This window comes from Ovis canadensis, chromosome 22, assembly GCF_042477335.2.
Source record: "Ovis canadensis isolate MfBH-ARS-UI-01 breed Bighorn chromosome 22, ARS-UI_OviCan_v2, whole genome shotgun sequence".
Classification (NCBI taxonomy): Eukaryota; Metazoa; Chordata; class Mammalia; order Artiodactyla; family Bovidae; genus Ovis; species Ovis canadensis.
Genome location: NC_091266.1, coordinates 15,997,176 through 16,018,569, shown reverse-complemented (window position 1 = coordinate 16,018,569; position 21,394 = coordinate 15,997,176). Strand labels below are relative to the sequence as shown.

Below are 21,394 nucleotides of genomic sequence, written 5' to 3'. Positions count from 1 at the left end.
GGGGTCACAAAATAGTCAGCCACAACTTAGTGACTACACAACAACAACAAATAGGTACTGGGGTAGAATATATTATTTTGGTTGTCTGACGAGGTGAACAAGAAAAAGGGGGGTCAGAATGAGCCTGGTGACTAGGAGACTAATAATTCCATTAATAAATAAAGGGGACACAAAAAGAAGGAAGCTTGGGAAGGAAAATTGTGAATTAAGTTTTAAAATATGTAAAAAATATTTTTCATTATTTTTTATTCTGAAATAATTTAGTCTTATAGAATTTGCCAAATGAGTACAGAAAGTTCTCATAAATCCTTCACTTAATTTCCCTTATTATTTACAATTTACATAACCATAGTTATAGCTCATTTGGTAAAGAATCTGCTTGCAATGCAGGAGGCCCCAGTTTGATCCCTGGGTTGGGAAGATCCCCTGGAGAAGGGAAAGGCTACCCACTCCAGTATTCTGGCCTGGAGAATTCCATGGACTGTATAGTCCATGGGGTCGCAAAGAGTTGGACACCACTAAGCGACTTTCACTTTAATTATAGTACAGTTCAGTTCAGTTCAGTCGCTCAGTCGTGTCTGACTCTTTACAGTTATCAAAATAAGGAAAGGAACATTGATACAATATTGTAAACTAAGCTACTGACCTAATTTAGATTTTACCATTCAGTTTTTCACTGTTGTTTTCCTGCCCTAGGGTCCAGTCTGGGATCCCTTCCTGTCCAAGGATCCAATCTGGGATCCCAGATTTAGTTGTTGTACCCCCTGTGTGTGTGTGTGTGTGTGTGTGTGTGTGTGTGTGTGTGTGTGTGTGTGTGTACTTCAATCTGTGACAGTTCCTCAGCCTTTCCTTGTCTTGTAAAAGTTTTTAATTAAAAAACACAAAACAGAAGAACTTCCCTTGTGGTGCAGTGAATAAGAATCTGCTTGACAATGCAGGGGACACAGGTTTGGTCCCTGATCCAGGAAGAGGACATCTAAACCCATGCACCACAACTACTGAGCCCACATGTTGCAACTACTGAACCCTGTGTGCCTAGAACCTGTGCTCCATGACAGGAAAAACCAGTGCAATGAGAAGCCCATGCATCTCAACAAAGAGTAGCCCTGCCTCACCACAATTAGAGAAAGCTGGTACACAGCACTGAAGACCCAGGGCAACCAAAAATAAATAAGTTAAAATGACCTTTAAAAAAAGAAGATGCTTATATGTAGTGGAGGAGAAAAGTGTCATTTAATCTCTCTTAAAATGCATAAGAAGCTGAGTAAAACAGCATTTTTTTTCCTCTAAAAAGTTGAAAAATTAGGGAGAGTGGGAGGGGAGGCTCAAGAGGGAGGTGATATATATGTAAATTTATATATATATATATATATAAAATTATGACTGATTCATGTTGTATGGCAAAAACCAACACAACATTATAAAGCAGTTATCTTTAAAATTAAAAAAAGTTGAAAAATTATTGTAAAAATTTAGAACAATTTAAAAAAAAAAGGTGACAACCCACCCCTAGAGATAACTACTATTAAGAGCTTGGTGTGTATTCTTTTAGTTTATTTTCTATGCATATATAGTATTATGGGATCTCTTGGGCATACTTCTGCCACATATATTTTTCACTCAAAAACTGTATTATTTTCACACAACATTGTTTGATGTCAGCATACGTCATGCATATGTCATTCTTTTTTTTTCTTTTTTTTTTTTAGCCTTATGGTATGTGGGATCTTAGCTCCCTGGGCAGGATTTGAACCTATACTCTTTGCAGTGAAAGCACAGAGCCTTAACCACTGGACCACCAGGGAAGTCCTTTCATTCTTTTTTTTTTTTTTTTTGAAAAGAAAAAAACCCATTTATTCATTTGGGTGCATCAGGTCTTAGTTGTGACACTCAAGTCATTTGAGATCTTTCCTTGAGGCATGTGGGCTTAGTTGCTCCACACATGGGATCTTAGTTCTCCAACCAGGTATTAAACTCATGTTCCCTGAATGGCAAGGCATATTCTTCACCACTGGACCCCCAGGGAAATCCCTCTCTCATTCTTTTTAACAGCTGTAGTATCTGATAACATGGCTGTATCATTCCAAGGAACCATTCCTTTTGTGATGGGCCTTTAGGTTATCTCTGTTTTTCATAATTATGCAAAATGCCTGACTAAACATCTTTATATGTGTATCTTTGTCTGTTTGGATGATTATTACTATGAGGTGAAGCTCCTGGATCAAACTATGCATTTTGCACTTTGATAATTATTGCTAAATTTCCCTCCAGAAAGTACTATCTCAACTTATACTCCCTCCAACAGCAAGTAACATGCTTTCCTGCCAAAGTCATAATGGAGGTATTCTAATAGGGTGATAGTGGTTTGATTTGGGTAATAACCTTATGGGTATCCTACAGTTTATGCATTGCTTTATCTTATTTTTCCCTACAAACCACTATTTTGCTTTGTTTTGCTTTTGTATACACACACAGTAATTACAATGAATGATTCTAAATGCTTTGTCTTTGAGATCTTTTGCTTTTGATCAGCATGGAATACATTGGCTCTTATGAGGATCTTATGGACTTGAGCAACTTGTATAATTCACAAGACAGTAGTTCAGCATTAATTCTTAAAGAATGGAGAGAAGAGCAAAGGAAGAGATTACTGACCCTGGCATTTCTTTTTAAAATAAGAATCATTAAATTATTTTTAATACTCCATATGTGGCTATGATGCTTGAAGTAGATACATAAGAATTCCAGTAATGGTAGAGAAAGCATAAATCAGATAACAGGGCAGTTTCTGGAAAACTTTGAGTAAATTAAATCAAAAGGGAGAAGTATAAGTAGTCTTTGATTTTTTGTGTTTAAAAGTACACTGGCCTTTGAATAGACTTAGAGCAAAAAGGTACAGTTTTGATATGTCTGGTTATAGTATTTTGTTTTATATTTTCACCTCCTTAGGATATCTCAGAATTTTTCCTTTTTCAAATTTGAGGTCTGTCTTTTTCCAGGCAGGGGAGGGTATATATTGTGTTTTTTGTTGGTCACTCTGTCTGTGCGTATATACCATAGTTTCAGTCACATATTTCCAAACAATGTAATAAGGCATATTTCCAGATACATATTTTTTAAATATAAATTTATTTATTTTAATTGGAGGTTAGTTACTTTACAATATTGTATTGGTTTTACCATACATCAACATGAATCTGCCACAGGTGTACATGTGTTCCCCATCCTGAACCCCACTCCCACCTCCCTCCCAGTACCATCCCTCTGGGTCATCCCAGTGCACCAGCCCCAAGCATCCTGTATCCTGCATTGAACCTGGACTGGCGATTCATTTCATATATGATATTATACATGTTTCAATGCCATTCTCCCAAATTATCCCACCCTCTCCCTCTCCCATAGAGTCCAAAAGACTGTTCGATACATCTGTGTTTCTTTTGCTATCTCGCATACAGGATTATTGTTACCATCTTTTAAAATTCCATATATATGCATTAGTATACTGTATTGGTGTTTTTCTTTCTGGCTTACTTCACTCTGTATAATAGGCTCCAGTTTCATCCACCTCATTAGAACTGATTCAAATGTATTCTTTTTAATGACTGAGTAATACTCCATTGTATATATGTACCACAGCTTTTGTATCCATTCATCTGATGGACATCTAGGTTGCTTCCATGTCCTGGCTATTATAAACAGTGCTGCGATGAACACTGGGGTACACGCGTCTCTTTCAATTCTGGTTTCCTCTGTGTGTATGCCCAGTAGTGGGATTGCTGGGTCATAAGGCAGTTGTATTTCCAGTTTTTTAAGGAATCTCCACATTGTTCTCCATAGTGGCTGTACTAGTTTGCATTCCCACCAGCAGTGTAAGAGAGTTCCCTTTTCTCCACATCCTCTCCAGCATTTATTGCTTGTATCTACAGTCAGAATGGCTATAGAGAGCAGCCATTCTGACTGGCATGAAGTGGTACCTCATTGTGGTTTTGATTTGCATTTCTCTGATAATGAGTGATGTTGAGCATCTTTTCATGTGTTTGTTAGCCACCAGATATATATTTTGATAAAGGGATAGAACATTGGAAATTTCAGTTCAGTTCAGTCACTCAGTCATGTCTGACTCTTTGCAACCCCATAAACTGCAGCACGCCAGACCTCCCTGTCCATCAACAACTCCTGGAGCCTACCCAAACTTATGTCCATTGAGTCAGTGATGCCATCCAACCATCTCATACTCTGTCATCCCCTTCTGTTCCTCCTCTCCTCAATCTTTCCCAGCATCAGGCTCTTTTCAAATGAGTCAGCTCTTCACATCAGGTGGCCAAAGTATTGGAGTTTCAGCTTCAATATCAGTCCTTCCAATGAACATCCAGGACTAATCTCCTTTAGGATGGACTGGTTGGATCTCCTTGTGGTCTAAGGGACTCTCAAGACCCTCCTAAAAATTCTAGGATGTGTAAGTCTTCTCACCAAAGCACTTGTGTCATTTTTAGTAGTAACTAATGATTGATGTGAATGTAGAGAGTGAAAAAGTTGGCTTAAAATTCAACATTCAGAAAACGAAGATCATGGCATCTGGTCCCATCACTTCATGGGAAATAGATGGGGAAACAGTGAAAACAGTGTCAGACTTTATTTTTTGGGGCTCCAAAATCACTCCAAAATTGTGACTGCAGCCGTGAAATTAAAAGATGCTTGCTTCTTGGAAGGAAAGTTGTGACCACCCTAGATAGCATGTTGAAAAGCAGAGATATTAGTTTGCCAAAAAAGGTCCGTCTAGTCAAGGCTATGGTTTTTCCAGTGGTCATGTATGGATGTGAGAGTTGGACTGTGAAGAAAGCTGAGTGCCAAAGAATTGATGCTTTTGAACTGTGGTGTTGGAGAAGACTCTTGAGAGTCCCTTGGACTGCAAGGAGATCCAACCAGTCCATTCTGAAAGAGATCAGCCCTGGGATTTCTTTGGAAGGAATGATGCTAAAGCTGAAACTCCAGTACTTTGGCCACCTCATGCGAAGAGTTGACTGATTGGAAAAGACTCTGATGCTGGGAGGGATTGGGGACAGGAGGAGAAGGGGATGACAGAGGATGAGATGTCTGGATGGCATCCCTGACTCGATGGACGTGAGTCTGAGTGAACTCCGGGAGATGGTGATGGACAGGGAGGCCTGGCGTGCTGTGATTCATGGGGTTGAAAAGAGTCGGACACAACTGAGCGACTGAACGAACTGAATGATTGATGTGACTGTTAAGAATGTTTGATGTACCATCAGCTGCCTCTTTTCTATAATAAGTGAGCTTTCCTAAAATGTCAGCTTTAAATAGACAACTTAAGAACCTGGCCTTTGCAGGAGTTCTCTTGTTAGATTTTATCTTTCTCATTCTTAGCTCTAACTTCCAACAGGAGGTAGAATCAGGGCACAAAAATTTAAGAACATGATAATGAGTATTTTTCTATACTATTTTGAAGGGATTTGAAAGAACAGTCTGACATTTGAAATTTGAATGCTCTTCAAGGCTATTTCAAGTAAAATGTGATTCGGGGTTTTTTGTTAGTAAAATTAATTTTGTATGTATTTATGTATGATTTACTCACATATGCATCACTCTGTAAAATATATACATGCAAATCATTAACAGTTTTTAAAATCTCAATTAGAGACTTTTTTTCTTTTTAAAATTATTTTTAAATTAAAGTATGGTTGATTTACAATGTTGTTAATTACTGCTATATAGCAAAGTGATTCAGTTATACATGTATATATACATACACACTCACACACATTCTTATGTATATTTTCTTTTCCATTATGGTTTATCATAGCAATATTGAATATAGTTCTCTATGGTATACAGTAGGGCCTTGTTGTTTATCCATTCTATATTTAAAAGCTTACATCTGCTAACCCCAACCTCCCATGCCACCCCTCCGCCAGCTATGTGTTTGATTCTGTTTCAGTTTCATAAGACATTGTCATTTTTAAACTAGTTTTCTAGTTAAAATAAGGGCCAAGAAGTTCCATTTATTCATTTACACTAATGTTTAGAAAACTTAACGTGATGAATGTTTTTAAAAGCAATTTCCTAAAAGCCCAAATTAGAAAATGGTTAAATAAAACAGTCATTCTAAAATGAGGCTATGGGGAATTCCCTGGCAGTTCAGTGGTAAGGACTCTGTGCTTCTACTTTTGGGGCCCCAAGTTTAATCCCTGGTTGGGGAACTGATTCCTCAAGCCACTTGTAGAGGGAAAAAGAGTTTGCCCAAGATCATGTGGCAAATAACTGATGGTACTTGGACTTAAACTTCAAAGCCTTGCTTTTTTAACACTATCACTGAAATCTTCTACTTTATCGTTGAACTATACTGGGACCAAAGAAGCTGCTAACTCTGTTAGTTAATTCTTGTTAGGAAGAGAAGCACAGCACAAGCTGTGGGGAAGAAACAACAAAAACAAAAAGGAAAGTACCAAGTTACTCTGGAAGGGACTAGAAAACTTGGAAGGAGACCTCAGTTTGCACTTAGCTTGGTTACTTAGCTCATGTATCAAATTCTTAGGAAAGCTTTTCCCTACCACATCCTCTTTCTTGTTTGTCTCTGTTAGAGCACTAAACTCATTGCAATGATGCTAAGATGCCCATCTTTTTCATTTTAACATTTCTAAAATCTGGATGTGCCTTGTAATTGATGGTGTCTTAAAATTAATCAGCAACATTTGTGCTCAATTATTGATACATAAGGATGTGATTTGCCATTGACAGCATCTTAGATTTGATGAATGCAATATTTGTTTACATGCGTTCCCATGAAATTATTCATATCATCCCCACAGTTTTCAAATACAGAGTATATACAATGATTTTCTAATTTATAGTATCATTCTCTTTTAAGGTCTAGCCTTGTATGCTGAATACATTTTTCTTTGATATCACAGGGATCACAGGTTTGGTGTATCTACTTTCCAGGTCAACATCATCTAGTATATTCCCACTTCTCAGTAAATGGTATCTACACCTGTAGAAGGCCTGCTGCCAGGGTCTGAATCCCAGTTCTACACTATACTAGTTCTGTGAGCACATAATGAACCATGCCACTTTTATTCTTTGTTTATAAAATGGGAAGCATAATAACACCTACCTGACAGGATTATTAAGATGATAAAACATTGAGTAAATATTAGCTGCTGCTTGTTTTCATCATATATATTTGTGGCTTTTCTCTTTCCTCTATATGCGTAATTCAACATCAATCCTGTCATAAGCAGTTTTTTCACAATATCCCAAATCCATCCTCTTTTATCTCCCTCTTCTCTAGTCCAAGCCTCTATTATTGCCTGTAGCAATTAATTTTGTAGCTTCCCCTTTTTCCCATCTCTGATCCATTCAGTAAATAGTCAGAGCCATCTTTTAAATCAGATTATGCTACTTCTTAAAACCCCTCCCAATGTACTTGGTACAAAGCCCCCAAATCCTTAATATGGTGTATATTGTTCTCAGTTTTCTGCCTAGCCTCTGCCTGTTCTTTCAACCTCATCTTATGCTGCCGTACCTGACAGTATCAGTTCTCCCAAAACTAACTTCTACTCATCCTTTTAGATTTAAGCTGAAATGTCACTTCCTCAAAGACATTCCCTAACTGATTGCCTAACTAAATTAGGTTCTTCAGTCCTAATTTACAGTCTTTTATATTGAAATTACGCCTTTCATAGTTGGTGGTGGTCATTTCCTTCCCAACTGAAGGTAAATTACTTCCCCACAGTCATAGCGTTAGTTATGGTAGGACTGGAATGCCAACCTAGGACTGACCAACTACAGCTGTGCCTTTTCCATGATCTTTTGCTTCCTTGAAAGCAGAAAAGAGCATATGAATCAGTGTGCTAGGCTTTAAGATATGGCCCCGCTACTCTCCTTTCTTTCCATTTAACCTTCATGTTGTTCCTTAAATATCCATCTGTTCGTGAGCCTTCACTCTCCCAAATTAGATTATAAACTGGTTGAAGTAGGATCTGTGTTTGTTTTTTTTTTTTTTAATCTATAAGGGATCTATGAGGGAAAAAAAATCCTCAGTTACACTGCATACAAAAGATACTCAAAAATATTTTGTATTAGGGATCCTAAAGAAAAAACAATATTTTAATTCATTTAATTTTTTAAAATTTGGAGCAGTCTCATGAAGGAATTTAATGTCTTATTCTATATTCTTCTATCCATCAATGACATAGTACATTTTATGTGTCCATATTTTAAATAGAACTGCCTAAAATTATATTTAAATGAATTGTTTGTGTTTTCATGGATTATTGCACTTGTTTCACTGGAAAAGAATTAATCTGAAGTATTTTTGCTTTGCTTCAGGAGTTAAGTGATCTACAGCGTGACCCACCTGCCCACTGTTCGGCTGGACCTGTGGGAGATGACTGTAAGCTTTACTCTCTTGCGAGGATTTTGCTACCATTAATTGTACAGGTTTGAACTCTTATTAATGACTCCAAAACTCCCTTTGTTTGTTTCAGTGTTCCACTGGCAAGCAACTATTATGGGGCCTGTAAGTATGATTCATATGTATGAAATTAATCCCTTCAGCCATCCTTCATTCTTACCATTTCATCTTTGATCAGATGTTTGTGGCTAGGGTTGAATTTTCTTGTACTCTGACTCACTCAGAAAGCAAAATACAAGTAAAGGATTTATGATGATTTTCTAGAGCCCTGGTGGCAAATACTTGATCGGAACACATTTACAGCGCTTTGCCAAATCCCTGATCATTATCCGTAGTAATGGAACACACACAATTTGCAACCAGGCTTCGTGTTTGCTTTATATTTCTTTAAATACAGAAAGTTGTTTGGAACTAAGCATAATTACTCTCAACGTTTTAGTAGGTTAGATATAAGTCTAATTAACCCAATAATGGAATTCCTACAAGTAACGAGCAGTAAGTTTCACTGCAGTGTTTCATCACTGTGTGAGAGATCAGATACAATTTTGCAGTGGCTCTGTTGCCATCTCATGAGCTTGCCTCTTTTGTTGCATTGTCCTGAATTCAAAATCACCTGCTGTTCTGTAACTGGCTTCTTCTTATACTTATTGCCTTTGTTAAGATTATTTCTTTCTACACCTGAGAAGCAATTGTGACTTTTCTTTTTGTGGGCAAAAATCTGATTGCGTGAGAATGGGCACTGACACCTCAGGTCTGCTTCTGGATAAGAGTGTGTTAGTAACATGTCTGGCCTTGAGAATCCCAGGGACAGGGGAGCCTGGTGGGCTGCCATCCATGGGGTCGCACAGAGTCGGACATGACTAAAGCGACTTAGCAGCAAAAGCAGTAACATGTTTCCATGAGCATCATTCTGTCCTCCCTCCTTTGAAAGAGCTTTATCCAGGAAGCCATAGAGTTTTTAATCATACTTGCCTCATGCTTGACTTTTAAAAGATACACCAGTTACTGAATTTTCAGAGCAGGAGTCCTGGGCAAATGTTTTACATCACTAAATTGTTACATTAAATTCGTTTTTTAAAGGGTGAAGTGCAACATATTTATTTAACTACTTTGATAGGAATCTTTTTTCATTGCTTACCAAGAACTTTCAAAATATCACCTCTCACCTTTATGAATTATAGGCCTCCACAAATATTTCTCAGGTGAATCACATGTAGCAATTTATGTTACTCATACCCCCATTTATTTTAGTAATGTAAATATGCCACTGTATGAGTATCTAAGAAGATCATATCTGTTGATTGTAATTAACTTATATTTTCTACATTCCTTATAATTTTTGCTAAACTAGAATTAAACAGTGTATATAGTAAGAATAATTATTCAATATGGTCCTCTAATATCTATGTAGAAACTTAAGTAGGAAGTATTGATAGCCTTCTGTTCTTACCAACGTATTGACAGAGTATAACATTATACATTTAATTAAAATAAATGAATTAAAATAAGATTTAAAAGTATTTTTGCTCCTTTTTTTCCCTTTCCCCTGTTTTAAAATCATCCTTTTTTTTCTTCTTCCTTGTAACAAGTATTTCCTAATTGCTATAAAGGCATATGGCCAAATTTAAATTCCTCTTGTAAAGTTGATTCCTAATTTGATAATTCTATAAAACTGAATTTCTCTGGTTTCATTTGTGGCTTTTTCCCATTTCCCACATTATTTTGTAAACTGTTACTAAGTGAAGATTTGATTCTTGCCCCTTTAAGGGAAGGAGCACGGAAACTTCGTTTTTATAATTAAGAAGAAATATACTAGCCTCAGTCCTTTTCTTTGATACTGATTACTGCTGCAAATCATCATTCTTTTCTCACAGAGTCTTGTGTGTATACTTATCTTTAACAACCTATACTCACAAACAGGTTTATTTGGGCAAGTCATACCACTCTGTGTCTGTCCTATTTTTGTTTTGTTTTAAACTATGATTTTGGCATGATTGCTGGAAAATCCTCCTTCATGCCTACAAAGAGAAACCTGTTTTCAAGGTAAATGATTTGAACTTAAGACAAAAGGATGGCATTTTCTTTTTCAAACCGTTATATTTGGAGGGAATCATCTTGGATTACTAATGAATACAGCAGTCAGACACTGATGTAATTATTTTGTAATTTCAGCCTGATAGCGCATATCAAGGTGGAGTCTTCTTTCTCACTGTACATTTTCCGACAGACTATCCTTTTAAACCACCAAAGGTATTTTTATTTTTATCATTGATGTCACCCCTATGTCAGGGAATTTACTCTCTATCCAGAGATATTTTCGTGATGTCAAAAGACTGTGGGTGGGTTGGTGTGTCCAAACTTTTATATAAAGCCACAGAATCTAAAATATGTTTCCTCATCAAATATTTTACTATGTCTGTAAACAAAAAGCAGTATCTGTTAGGTTAGAAATTAGCTTCCCGAACCTGTCTTACCTTCCTCGTTACATATGTGTAGTTTGGAAGTTTTTATGGTCAAGAATTAGACTTTTCCATTCAGGGGATTTTCTTTCCAAGGCTGATCCTTCTTTATCAATTTTTAAGTATTCAACCAGTATTTATTGAGCACCTACCATATTCTGTTGCACTGGGGAATACAAAATATAATAAATAAGATACAGTCCTTTTATTATATTTAGTATAGGAAAGATTAAGGGCTTCCCTGGTAGCTAGCTAAGCTAGTAAAGAATCTGCCTGCAATACAAGAGACCGCGGTTTGATTCCTGGGCTGGGAAGTTCCCCTGGAAAAGGGATGGACTACCCACTCCAGTATTCTTGGGCTTCCCTGGTGGCTCTGTGGTAAAAAATCCACCTGCACTGTTGGAGACCTGGGTTTGATCCCTGGGTTGGGAAGATCCCCTAGAGGAGGGCATGGCAACCCACTCAAGTATTTTTGCCTAGAGAATCCCCAGAGACAGAGGAGCCTGGAGAACTGCAGTTCATCGGGTCACAAAGAGTTGGACACAACTGAGCAACTAAGCACAAAAATAGGAAAGATTAAAACACATTCTTATTAAATTTAGCTTAGCTCTAAAGAGGAAACCAACAAATGATGCGGTGTCAGTTAGGGAGCGAATCGTTAACAAATTCTGTCACTCACGAGATAATTACTTTAGATTTTTAAAAACATCTGATTAATGTTATATATGAAATGATATAACAATTTTTGTGAAAGAATTCTTGGTAGATTTCTTAGGACAGGTAATAAGCTGAGGCCCCTTAACTTTCCTCCAAAATAGGGTCAGCATTCTATTTCTAGACCCAGGTGTCAATTGATCATTAAATTAAGGGAAGGATCGGTTTGAGGGGTAATGAAAGCCATGGTTAATTATCTCGGTACTACTCAACTAGTCATACCAGCTATTACAGACTTATTTATTACAATTTCTAAAATACTTCTCAATTGCTTGGCATTAGGAAGAGCAGGAAACTGAATTTACTTGCTTTCACATTATCAGTAGCTAAAGCTACATTCGGATAAAGTAGATGTTCATCCAGTTTGTGTTGAATACATTTCTCCTCTAAGGTCATATGAAATTGAGGACATTTTACCCTAGAGCAAATTGGTTCTGTTTGCTTTCATAGTTCATGGATTATCAACAATTTTGTTTTGTTTTATGTTTAGATTGCTTTCACAACAAAAATTTACCATCCAAACATAAACAGTAATGGAAGTATTTGTCTTGATATCCTGAGGTCACAGTGGTCACCAGCTCTGACTGTGTCAAAAGGTAATTTCATTTATCAGATTTAAAACAGTTAATAACAGTGAGACAGAAAAAATACAGCGAAAAGGTCTTAGAGACTAAAGTTTGAAACAAAACACCAATCAATTGTGTTTTCTTCTGCTTTGCTTTTGCTTTCCTTTCATAGCTTTTATATTATTCATGCTTGGGGGGTTGATGGGCTGATCTAAATGATGAAATGAGAGAAATTTAAAATGGTAGAACTAGAAATTTGGGGATAAACCTGTTGACAGTTCATTCCTTTAGTTTGGGCTTTATCTTTAAAAACAGACAGGGACACAGAAAGAGATACACACATAGAAGTGAAAATAAGATTTTAGGACCAGTTGTCCTGTTCATTAAATGGAATTATTTATTAACATAATAAAGCTTTACCTCTCTTTTACTTCATCTAAGAAGTAATGGCAAACTAGGCAGATAAAGTAAATGATTTTAAAAGACAGGAATTTGCTTGCGGTCCAATGGGTAGGACTCTAGACTTTCACTGCCAAGGGCCCCAGGTTCAATCTCTGATCTGGGAACAAGCCTCATGGTATGGCCAAAAAAAAAAAAGAAATATTTACACTTTAGAATAATGCAATACATATAGCATGTTAGTCAAAACTTCAGGCAATTAATAGAATCATTGTAAGGACTGATATATACTCCATGCAGATTCTCAACTTTCACAGTTATATAGCATTATTCTTTGCTAAATTATGAGATGTGTATATAGGGCATCTGAAACTGTTTGTTTAATTCATTAATGCTGTTTGCTTTGCCACTCTCTTAATTTTGTCTTGTTTCTAACAGAAGAGAGCCTGAGTTACTATTTTGATATAGAAACATCTGCCCCTCAAAGTAACTTGGTAGTTTTCCCTGTTTGTAAAATTTAAGGATACTGTTTCTCTTGAAGAATTTAGAGGAAGAATTGATGATCATTAAAAATTTTTTTAAAGTAAATGCTACCTGATTATATAACTTGTGTAAAAATTGATAAGCTCTATAGGAAGCAGTATCCACAGCCATGATTATTTCAAGTATTAGATAAGTAACAGTGCTTCAGATCAGTTAGTTATTTATGAATAGCAATTTTTCTGACCTAAAATGTCCCTATAAAATGTTTGTGTAGATGCTAGTGTTTTTAAAAAAATCTTTTACATAACTGTTACATACTAGATATAGGAAAGATAACTGTCATAAGGTTATTCAAATTAATAAAGTTTGCTGCAATGGTATCACAAAATGAAATTCAGTTAGCTTATGCAGGAGGAGAAGGGGACCACAGAGGATGAGATGGTTGGATGGCATCACCAACTCAATGGACGTGAGTTTGAGCAAGCGCCAGGAGTTGGTAAAGGAGAGGGAAGCCTGGTATGCTGCAGTTCATGGAGCGGCAAAGGATTGGACACAACTGAATGACTGAACTGACTGAATTATGCAACTAAATAATTACAAGAGAAAATGCAGACTGCCAGGTGTTAAATACTTCTGATATTGGTAGCTTTTTATAAAAAACAATTCATTTTGTCAACTTCTAGAAACTTAAAAAAAAATTGTTGGAGTATATTTGCTTTACAATATTGTGTTAGTTTCTGCTGTACAGCAAAGTAAATCAGCTTTACATATATATGTATCCCCTCTTTTATGGATTGCCTTCTCATTTAGGTCACCACAGAGCATTGAGTAGAATCCCTTGTGCTGTACAGTCAATTCTCATTAGTTAGCTTAGAAGTGGTCCTTTAAGAACAGTTTCACATAACCTTAGTTTCCTCATATATCAAATAAGAAATTATAATAGTATTGCCACATATGGTCACTATACAACTAGCACATAGCAAAGCACTCAGTTCAGTTCAGTTCAGTCGCTCAGTCATGTCCGACTCTTTGCAACCCCATGGACTGCAGCGCTCCAGGCCTCCCTGTCCATCACCAACTCCCGGAGTTTACCCAAACTCATGCCCTTTGAGTCGGCGATGCCATCCAACCATCTCTTCCTCTGTTGTCCCCTTCTCCTCTTGCCTTCAATCTTTCCCAGCATCAGTGTCTTTTCCAGTGAGTCAGCTCTTTGCATCAGGTGGCCAAAGTATTGGAGTTTCAGCTTCAGCGCCAGTCCTTCCAGTGAACACTCAGGACTGATCCCCTTTAGGATGGACTGGTTGGATCTCCTTGCAGTCCATGGGACTCTCAAGAGTCTTCTCCAACACTACAATTCAAAAGCATCAATTCTGCGCTCAGCTTTCTTTATAGTCCAACTGCCACATCCATACTGGAAAATCCCATGGACGGAGGAGCCTGGTGGGCTGCAGTCCATGGGATCACTAAGAGTCGGACACAACTGAGCGACTTCACTTTCACTTTTCACTTTCATGCATTGGAGAAGGAAATGGCAACCCACTCCTGTGTTCTTGCCTGGAGAATCCCAGGGATGGGGGAGCCTGGTGGGCTGCCATCTATGGGGCTGCACAGAGTCGGACACGACTGAAGTGACTTAGCAAAACCATAACCTTGACTAGACAGACCTTTGTTGGTAAAGTAATATCTCTGCTTTTTAATATGCTGTCTAGGTTGGTCATAACTTTCCTTCCAAGGAGTAAGCGTCTTTTAATTTCATGGCTGCAGTCACCATCTGCAGTGATTTTAGAGCCCCCAAAATAAAGTCAGCCACTGTTTCCACTGTTTCCCCATCTGTTTGCCATGAAGTGATGGGACCAGATGCCATGATCTTCATTTTCTGAATGTTGAGTTTTAAGCCAACTTTTTCACTTTCCTCAAGAGGCTCTTTAGTTCTTCTTCACTTTCTGCCATAAGGGTGGTGTCGTCTCCATATCTGAGGTTATTGATATTTCTTCCAGGAATCTTGATTCCAGCTTGTATTTCATCCAGCCCAGCATTTCTCATGATGTACTCTGCATATAAGTTAAATAAGCAGGGTAACAATATACAGCCTTGACGTACTCCTTTTCCTGTTTGGAACCAGTCTGTTGTTCCATGTCCAGGTCTAACTGTTGCTTCCTGACCTGCATATAGGTTTCTCAAGAGGCAGGTCAGGTGGTCTGGTATTACCATCTCTTTCAGAATTTTCCACAGTTTGTTGTGATCCACACAGTCAAAGGCTTTGGCATAGTTAATAAAGCAGAAATAAATGTTTTTCTGGAACTCTCTTGCTTTTTTGATGATTCATCAGATGTTCTCAATTTGATCTCTGGTTCCTCTGCCTTTTCAAAATCCAGCTTGAACATCTGAAAGTTCATGGTTCATGTATTGCTGAAGCCTGGCTTGGAGAATTTTGAGCTTTACCTTACTAGTGTGTGAGATGAGTGCAATTGTGTGGTAGTTTGAGCATTCTTTGGCATTGCCTTTCTTTGGGATCGGAATGAAAACTGACCTTTTCCAGTACTGTGGCCTCAAATGAACGTTAACTATTGTTACCTTTTCCCTCAAAACATTTGTTTTGTGTGCATAATAGTGAAATCAGGGTACAGGTCTCTTGGTAGCAGGAGCGGGGAGATGAGGAACCTCCCTCTTGCTTAGTTTATAAAATAGCTTGTATTTTCCTTATGTGTGTTCATTTTTCACTGTTTAATATTTTAAATGTTTTATTTCACTTTTTATCATGAATTAAGTTTAGAAACTTTCTGGAGACATGAGCCCAGATAATTTACCCTGTTCATTTAATATACCGACTTAAAATTTCATTGGGTAGATGGAAGATAATAGAGGAATGAAATGTTAGTTTTTCTTAGCCCTTATCGCCCCCTTTCCAGGTCATTTAAGGATCACATCTGCCTTATAAATTCACTTTTGGATGTGTAACGGTAGGAAAAATGAACATAGTAGAGGAAGGTGAAGATGGAAGATTGTTCCAAAGACTCCATGTATCCCCTTGGAAGTGGTGGCATGGAAGCAGACAATGAGGAACCAGAGTCCTTGTTCTCTTCTTTTTCAGATACTTAGTTTTCTTGTTTGTTTGTTTTGCTTTTTAAAGTATAGATATTTGCATTGACATTTGGATTCAACATGGCAAGAAACAACTACTATAGTTTTTCAATTTTAATTTACGTTGTAAAATATGCAAGTTATGTAATGATAGCTGTGCATATTGTTTTCAAATGCATTTTATACAAATACTGTACATGTAATAAAAAATTTCATTGAAAGTAATTTACAAATCTTCCCTCTTCAGCTCTAAGCCCAAATAAAAAGTGCATGAGCTCAGTCTCCCAAAATAGTTTGGACTATTAACTATAATTTGATTACTTTACCTTGAATTGATTAGAACACAGATTTTTTTGCATTAAAATAGAATAAAAAGTGGACAGTTTTCTTGTTAAAGTAAAAAAGTATCTCTAAGAAACATCTGAGGTTAGGATGCTATTCTAATATTTTCCAACTGTGTATTTGGAGTCTGTGTGTTTTAATCTCAAATGTAATTTAATGTGTTCCTTTTGCTTTTTTTCTTTATAAGTTTATTGTCTATTCATTAAAATTGTTTTTACATATGTACTTTTGTATAAAGTAGAAAACTCACTACCTAATATGGTGTTCTCTTTTAAATCTAGTTTTATTGTCCATATGTTCTCTGCTTTGTGACCCTAATCCAGATGATCCCTTAGTACCAGATATTGCTCAAATCTATAAATCAGACAAAGAAAAGTAAGTGTTTGCTTATATTGGTTTCTATGCATTTCTATGTAGTCTGCCAAAACATAAGTATTATCAGTGTATTTAAGTACATTTAGTTGCGCTTATTATTTTTGTTAAGTTTATCTTTCCAAAGGAGTAAATCTTTCTTTTTAAACTGTTACTCTTCTTACAAAAAATCTCACCCCTTCCCACTTATTGTTTCATCCTTTACTATTTAATAGTATTTATTTTGCCTTTGCATAATATGCATGTTTTTTGATAGTAACTGTCAAGCTATATATAATTCTAAGTAGTAAATCTAAAATTTAAGAAGTTGGTAATTGGAAAGTACTGAATGTCATATTCTTTACTTTCTCCCCCGAAGAGAAGTTATCCCTAACTATCCCTAAACTGACCTACACCTTGCTGGTACCATTGATTCATTTGTTTTTTACAGATAATGACCATTCAGGGTTGGCTTTTATAGATTTGTATTAGAAATTGACTTCTTTATTTTGTTATTTATAACTTAGGTACATTTTCATATAGGTTGTAAAGAGATCTATGAGTTTAAGAAATCCCTATGTTTTCTGTTTTATTTATGTATGAACCAAAGTCACATTGACCCAATAATTGGTATGTGTATGATTATTGTGATTAAATGAAAAAAGTTAGACAGTTTTGCATAGACAGATCTTCTAAAACATTTAATTTGTATGTTTTTACTGTATCCCTTTTGTATATCTACAGATACAACAGACACGCAAGAGAATGGACTCAGAAATATGCAATGTAAAATCAAAAAAAATTTCATATATACCAGAGTACTGTAAAATCTAGGTTTTTTTCAACAATTAGCAGTAAATTGAGCACTGTTTACTGTTTCACTGTACCATGAAATCCTTATTTTTACCCATTTTAAATGTATTTCTGAAGCAAGACAAAACAAACTTCCAAAAATATTCTTGAGACTGTGATGAGAGCATTTATCATTTTGTATGCATTGAGAAAGACATTTATTATGGTTTTTAAGATACTTGGACATCTGCATCTTCAGCTTACAAGATCTACAATGCATCCGAAAAGCAACCAAATTATTTTTTGCTGAAACTAGATGTTTTTACATGAAAAATACTGTATGTGTTATCTAAGATGTTGTCAGTTTTATAAATCTGTATTCAGATTTCATTCTTTGTTAGCTCACTTTATAATTTGTATTTTTTTATTGTATAGACTAAATATATTCTATTTACATGTATGTCAACTTGTTACTTTTTTCCTGTGAACAGTATTGAAAAAACCCAACAGCTGATAATGAAATGAATTAACTGTCCCCCTTGTCTTGGGGTATTCTGTAGATTGATTGCAGGTTTCTTAAACCTGAAATCATCTTTACACTGTAATTCTCAGTATACTGATTATGGAGAAACGTTTTGATTTTGTTATACTTGACTTAACTTTATTACAATGTGAATTAATTGCACTGCTAAGTAGAAAGATGTATAATTTTATTTGTTGCTATTCACATCTGAATTTTTTCTGTATAGGCAATATTATATTGACACCTTTTACAGATCTTAATGTAGCTTTTTCCATTTAAATAAAATGCTTTTTCTACTATTTGTCTTGGTTACTTTGAAAGATGAAAATCTGCCTTAACTACCAGTAAGGATCAGTGCTCTATATAAAATTTTGCATGAAAATTAATTCCAAATTGTAAGGATGAAGTGTGTTGTACTAGGCATTGAGTGCGTGCTTAGTCTCTCGGTTGTGTCCAACTTAAGCACCGTTAATTATATAAATTTTGCTTTAGATTTGTATCTGTCTACTAAATTGTCAATCTAAAGGATGATATAGATTAGTCCTTTGTTACAGAAGAGAATTTAGAATATGTTGGGATTTATCTTGGATCACATATAAAATGAATTATTTTCTAGAGTAGTGAGATGAATGTGGATGAATGTGGCAGTGTCACCCACATTGAAGAAAAATCTTTATAGACCTAAAGAATAATTAGGTTAATTCATTAAAATACCCCTCTAGATGTAACTAGCATTGTATTTCTTAACATTTTAGAATCTAGAATTTCAAAAATAGAATTTTACTGCTATCACAGTTTAAAAGAGGACATCCATGTTTTAACCATAGAAATTATAAAGAAAATTCTAAAATGACACTTTTCCTCTTTTTTATAATTTGTCAAAGTGACTTAAATGAGCAGATTATCTTTGCAGATTAAAAAAAAAAAAACAAAAAACTAGAAAATCCTGATGATCTAACTTAGAAAAAAAATACATCTCTAATTATTAGCATGTTTACCAAACTTGAGTGTCATTTTTAAGAAGAGTTGTAGGTCTTCTGATTATTGCAGTAGCTGTATAAGTGTCCAAAAATTCTGTAATGGGTATAGTTATTAGCAAAGATTTTAAATCACTGAAGTATTTTACCATCGTTCATTATTATTAAAGCACAAACTAACCCAGTGTTATAAAATGTGTTTTTTACAAATGAATGTAAAATAAATAAATGAATTGTGAAATGGATGTTTAAGAAAATATAGGTTTAAAAAGTAACTATATTAAGTGATGTCTTAAAATAGCCTTATCATGAAAAACACTACTTTACTATGTTATTAATAAGCTACGTTGGCCCAGAATTTGAACACTCAACATCATTAGATTTAAGTTTAGTATATTTTGATAATAAAGGGTTTTGTTCCATGAATATCTTTCACTTTTTAAAAACCTTTTATGTGTGTGACATTTATTTTTGGAAGTGTCTGTTTTTCTGTATTAAAGTTTTGAAGCTTGCCTAACTCTTGTTTGCCTTTGCTTACATATGAAATGTACAGCCACTCTCTTGAAGAGTGAGCACAAATTCTCATCATTAATTAAAAGTCAGAAGCAGGATAATGATCAGTCAGATCACTATTTTGGGTTTATTGATGTGTTTAATTCTAAAAAAGAGTACGTCAGTACCTAACTAAATCTGAAGACAAGGACCATCTTTCGTAGATTAGCCATTAATTTAAGGACCTCTTGGGAATGAGGAAAATAGGTAGTCTTTTGAATCCCACCTTTTAAGGTCCTCAGTGCTTTGAGACAGTTAAAAACCGTATTGAAATTGGATTCTGGACACTGACAACTGCCATATACAATAAATCCATGATTCATTGTATATTTATCAGGCTATGCAGGATAACCTAACCCTTATTCCCCAGCTATCTCGAAAGCATATGATTCCTGAACAAGCTTTACACATGCCTATGTAAACCACATATGATTATTCGTTTTTGCTACTCCTCCATGAATTCTCTTAGGGGAATTTTTAAAGTTACTTTGTCAATTTCAAAAGAATCAAAATGGGTTAGGTGAGAAACACAAACAGCACAAGGGTAACTTGTGCTGAGTTAGTATTCAAAACAGTAACTTTTTAAAAAATGATAAAAACATGACCATATGTAGTTTTTCATTTCCTTTATTGTTTTATCACATTGACCTGCTTTGTACATGATTTACTCATTGATGTTTTACAGAATCCTGCTCTGTCACAGTTCTGTATTTTTAATGTGGAAAGGTTAGGGACATTTATTTTCCCCTTGGATTAAGAGAGATTCTTGGTGAAGCTATTGAAGTGACTATTAATATAATAAAATAAATGACAAATCCAGATTTTAAAAGTTTATTTCCATCACTCTATCAACTGTTAACTATGACTTCCAAAAATTTTTCTTAAAGCAGAAGTTTAATTGCAGTTTAATGGCCCTAAAATGTGATGCCGATTATTTGTGACAGTTCTCATTTATAGTACTTCTCTGACTGCTCTGATGGTTGTGTTTTACAGACAAGATAGCAGGTAGAGATTCATCTGATTTCACTAGTAGAAACTGCTATGTATAGATAACTGCTGCTGCTGCTGCTGCTTAGTCTCTCAGTCATGTGTGACTCTGCGACCTTATGGACTGTAGCCCACCAGGCTCCTCTGTCCATGGGTTCTCTAGGTAAGAATACTGGAGTGCATTGCCATTCCCTTCTCTAGGGGATCTTCCTGACCTAGGGATTGAACCCAGCTCTCCTGCATTGCAGGCAGGTTCCTTACCATCTGGGCCACTAAGGAAGCCCATAACTAGTCATTTCTAAAATTTTTTTTTGTACTGAGATCTGCAAACTCCTAAACTGCATATTGATACAGTTTGACAAGTTTTTTCATTAATAGTAATAACTTTGCAGTAGAAATTAGCAGAAAATTTGTGGACAGCTGACATTTTTGGTTCTAGAAATATTTTGTGATGCAATAGTGTCTTGGTGATAACCTAAAATAGTGTTCTATCACTTACTTGTATCATGTTACATTTAAATTTCTGCTCTCATTGTATATGTAAGAATGTGGTTTTGTATTAATAGGAAGAGGGAATAGTCACCTAAAAGTTCTAGCAGTTGAAGGCATTTTCATATAATAGGATACATTTCTTTAAAAACTTACTTTCAGCACTCTTAGGTTTTGTGGTTGCAGAGGGAGGGGCATGCCTTTCTCACCCCAGGAGGAAGTTGGTTTTTATTATGCTGGCATGT

At 35.8% G+C, this 21,394-nt stretch overlaps 1 protein-coding gene across 6 annotated transcripts in view; it reads left to right on the top strand.

The window, feature by feature from the left end:
• Positions 1-20,492, top strand: part of UBE2D1 (ubiquitin conjugating enzyme E2 D1) — a 39,880-nt gene extending 19,388 nt beyond the window's left edge. Inside the window, exons 2-7 of one of the 6 annotated variants that reach the window (XM_069567827.1) lie at positions 8,350-8,413; positions 8,508-8,539; positions 10,607-10,684; positions 12,098-12,203; positions 16,760-16,853; positions 17,574-20,492. In XM_069567827.1, coding sequence (XP_069423928.1) covers positions 8,350-8,413; positions 8,508-8,539; positions 10,607-10,684; positions 12,098-12,203; positions 16,760-16,853; positions 17,574-17,619 — 420 coding nt within the window. In that variant the 3' untranslated portion in view covers positions 17,620-20,492. Of the gene's footprint in view, positions 1-8,349; positions 8,461-8,507; positions 8,540-10,606; positions 10,685-12,097; positions 12,204-16,759; positions 16,854-17,573 lie in introns of all 6 variants that reach the window. The other 5 variants (XM_069567832.1, XM_069567826.1, XM_069567830.1 and 2 more) reach the window with 5 other exon arrangements.
• Positions 20,493-21,394: the final 902 nt, after the last annotated feature.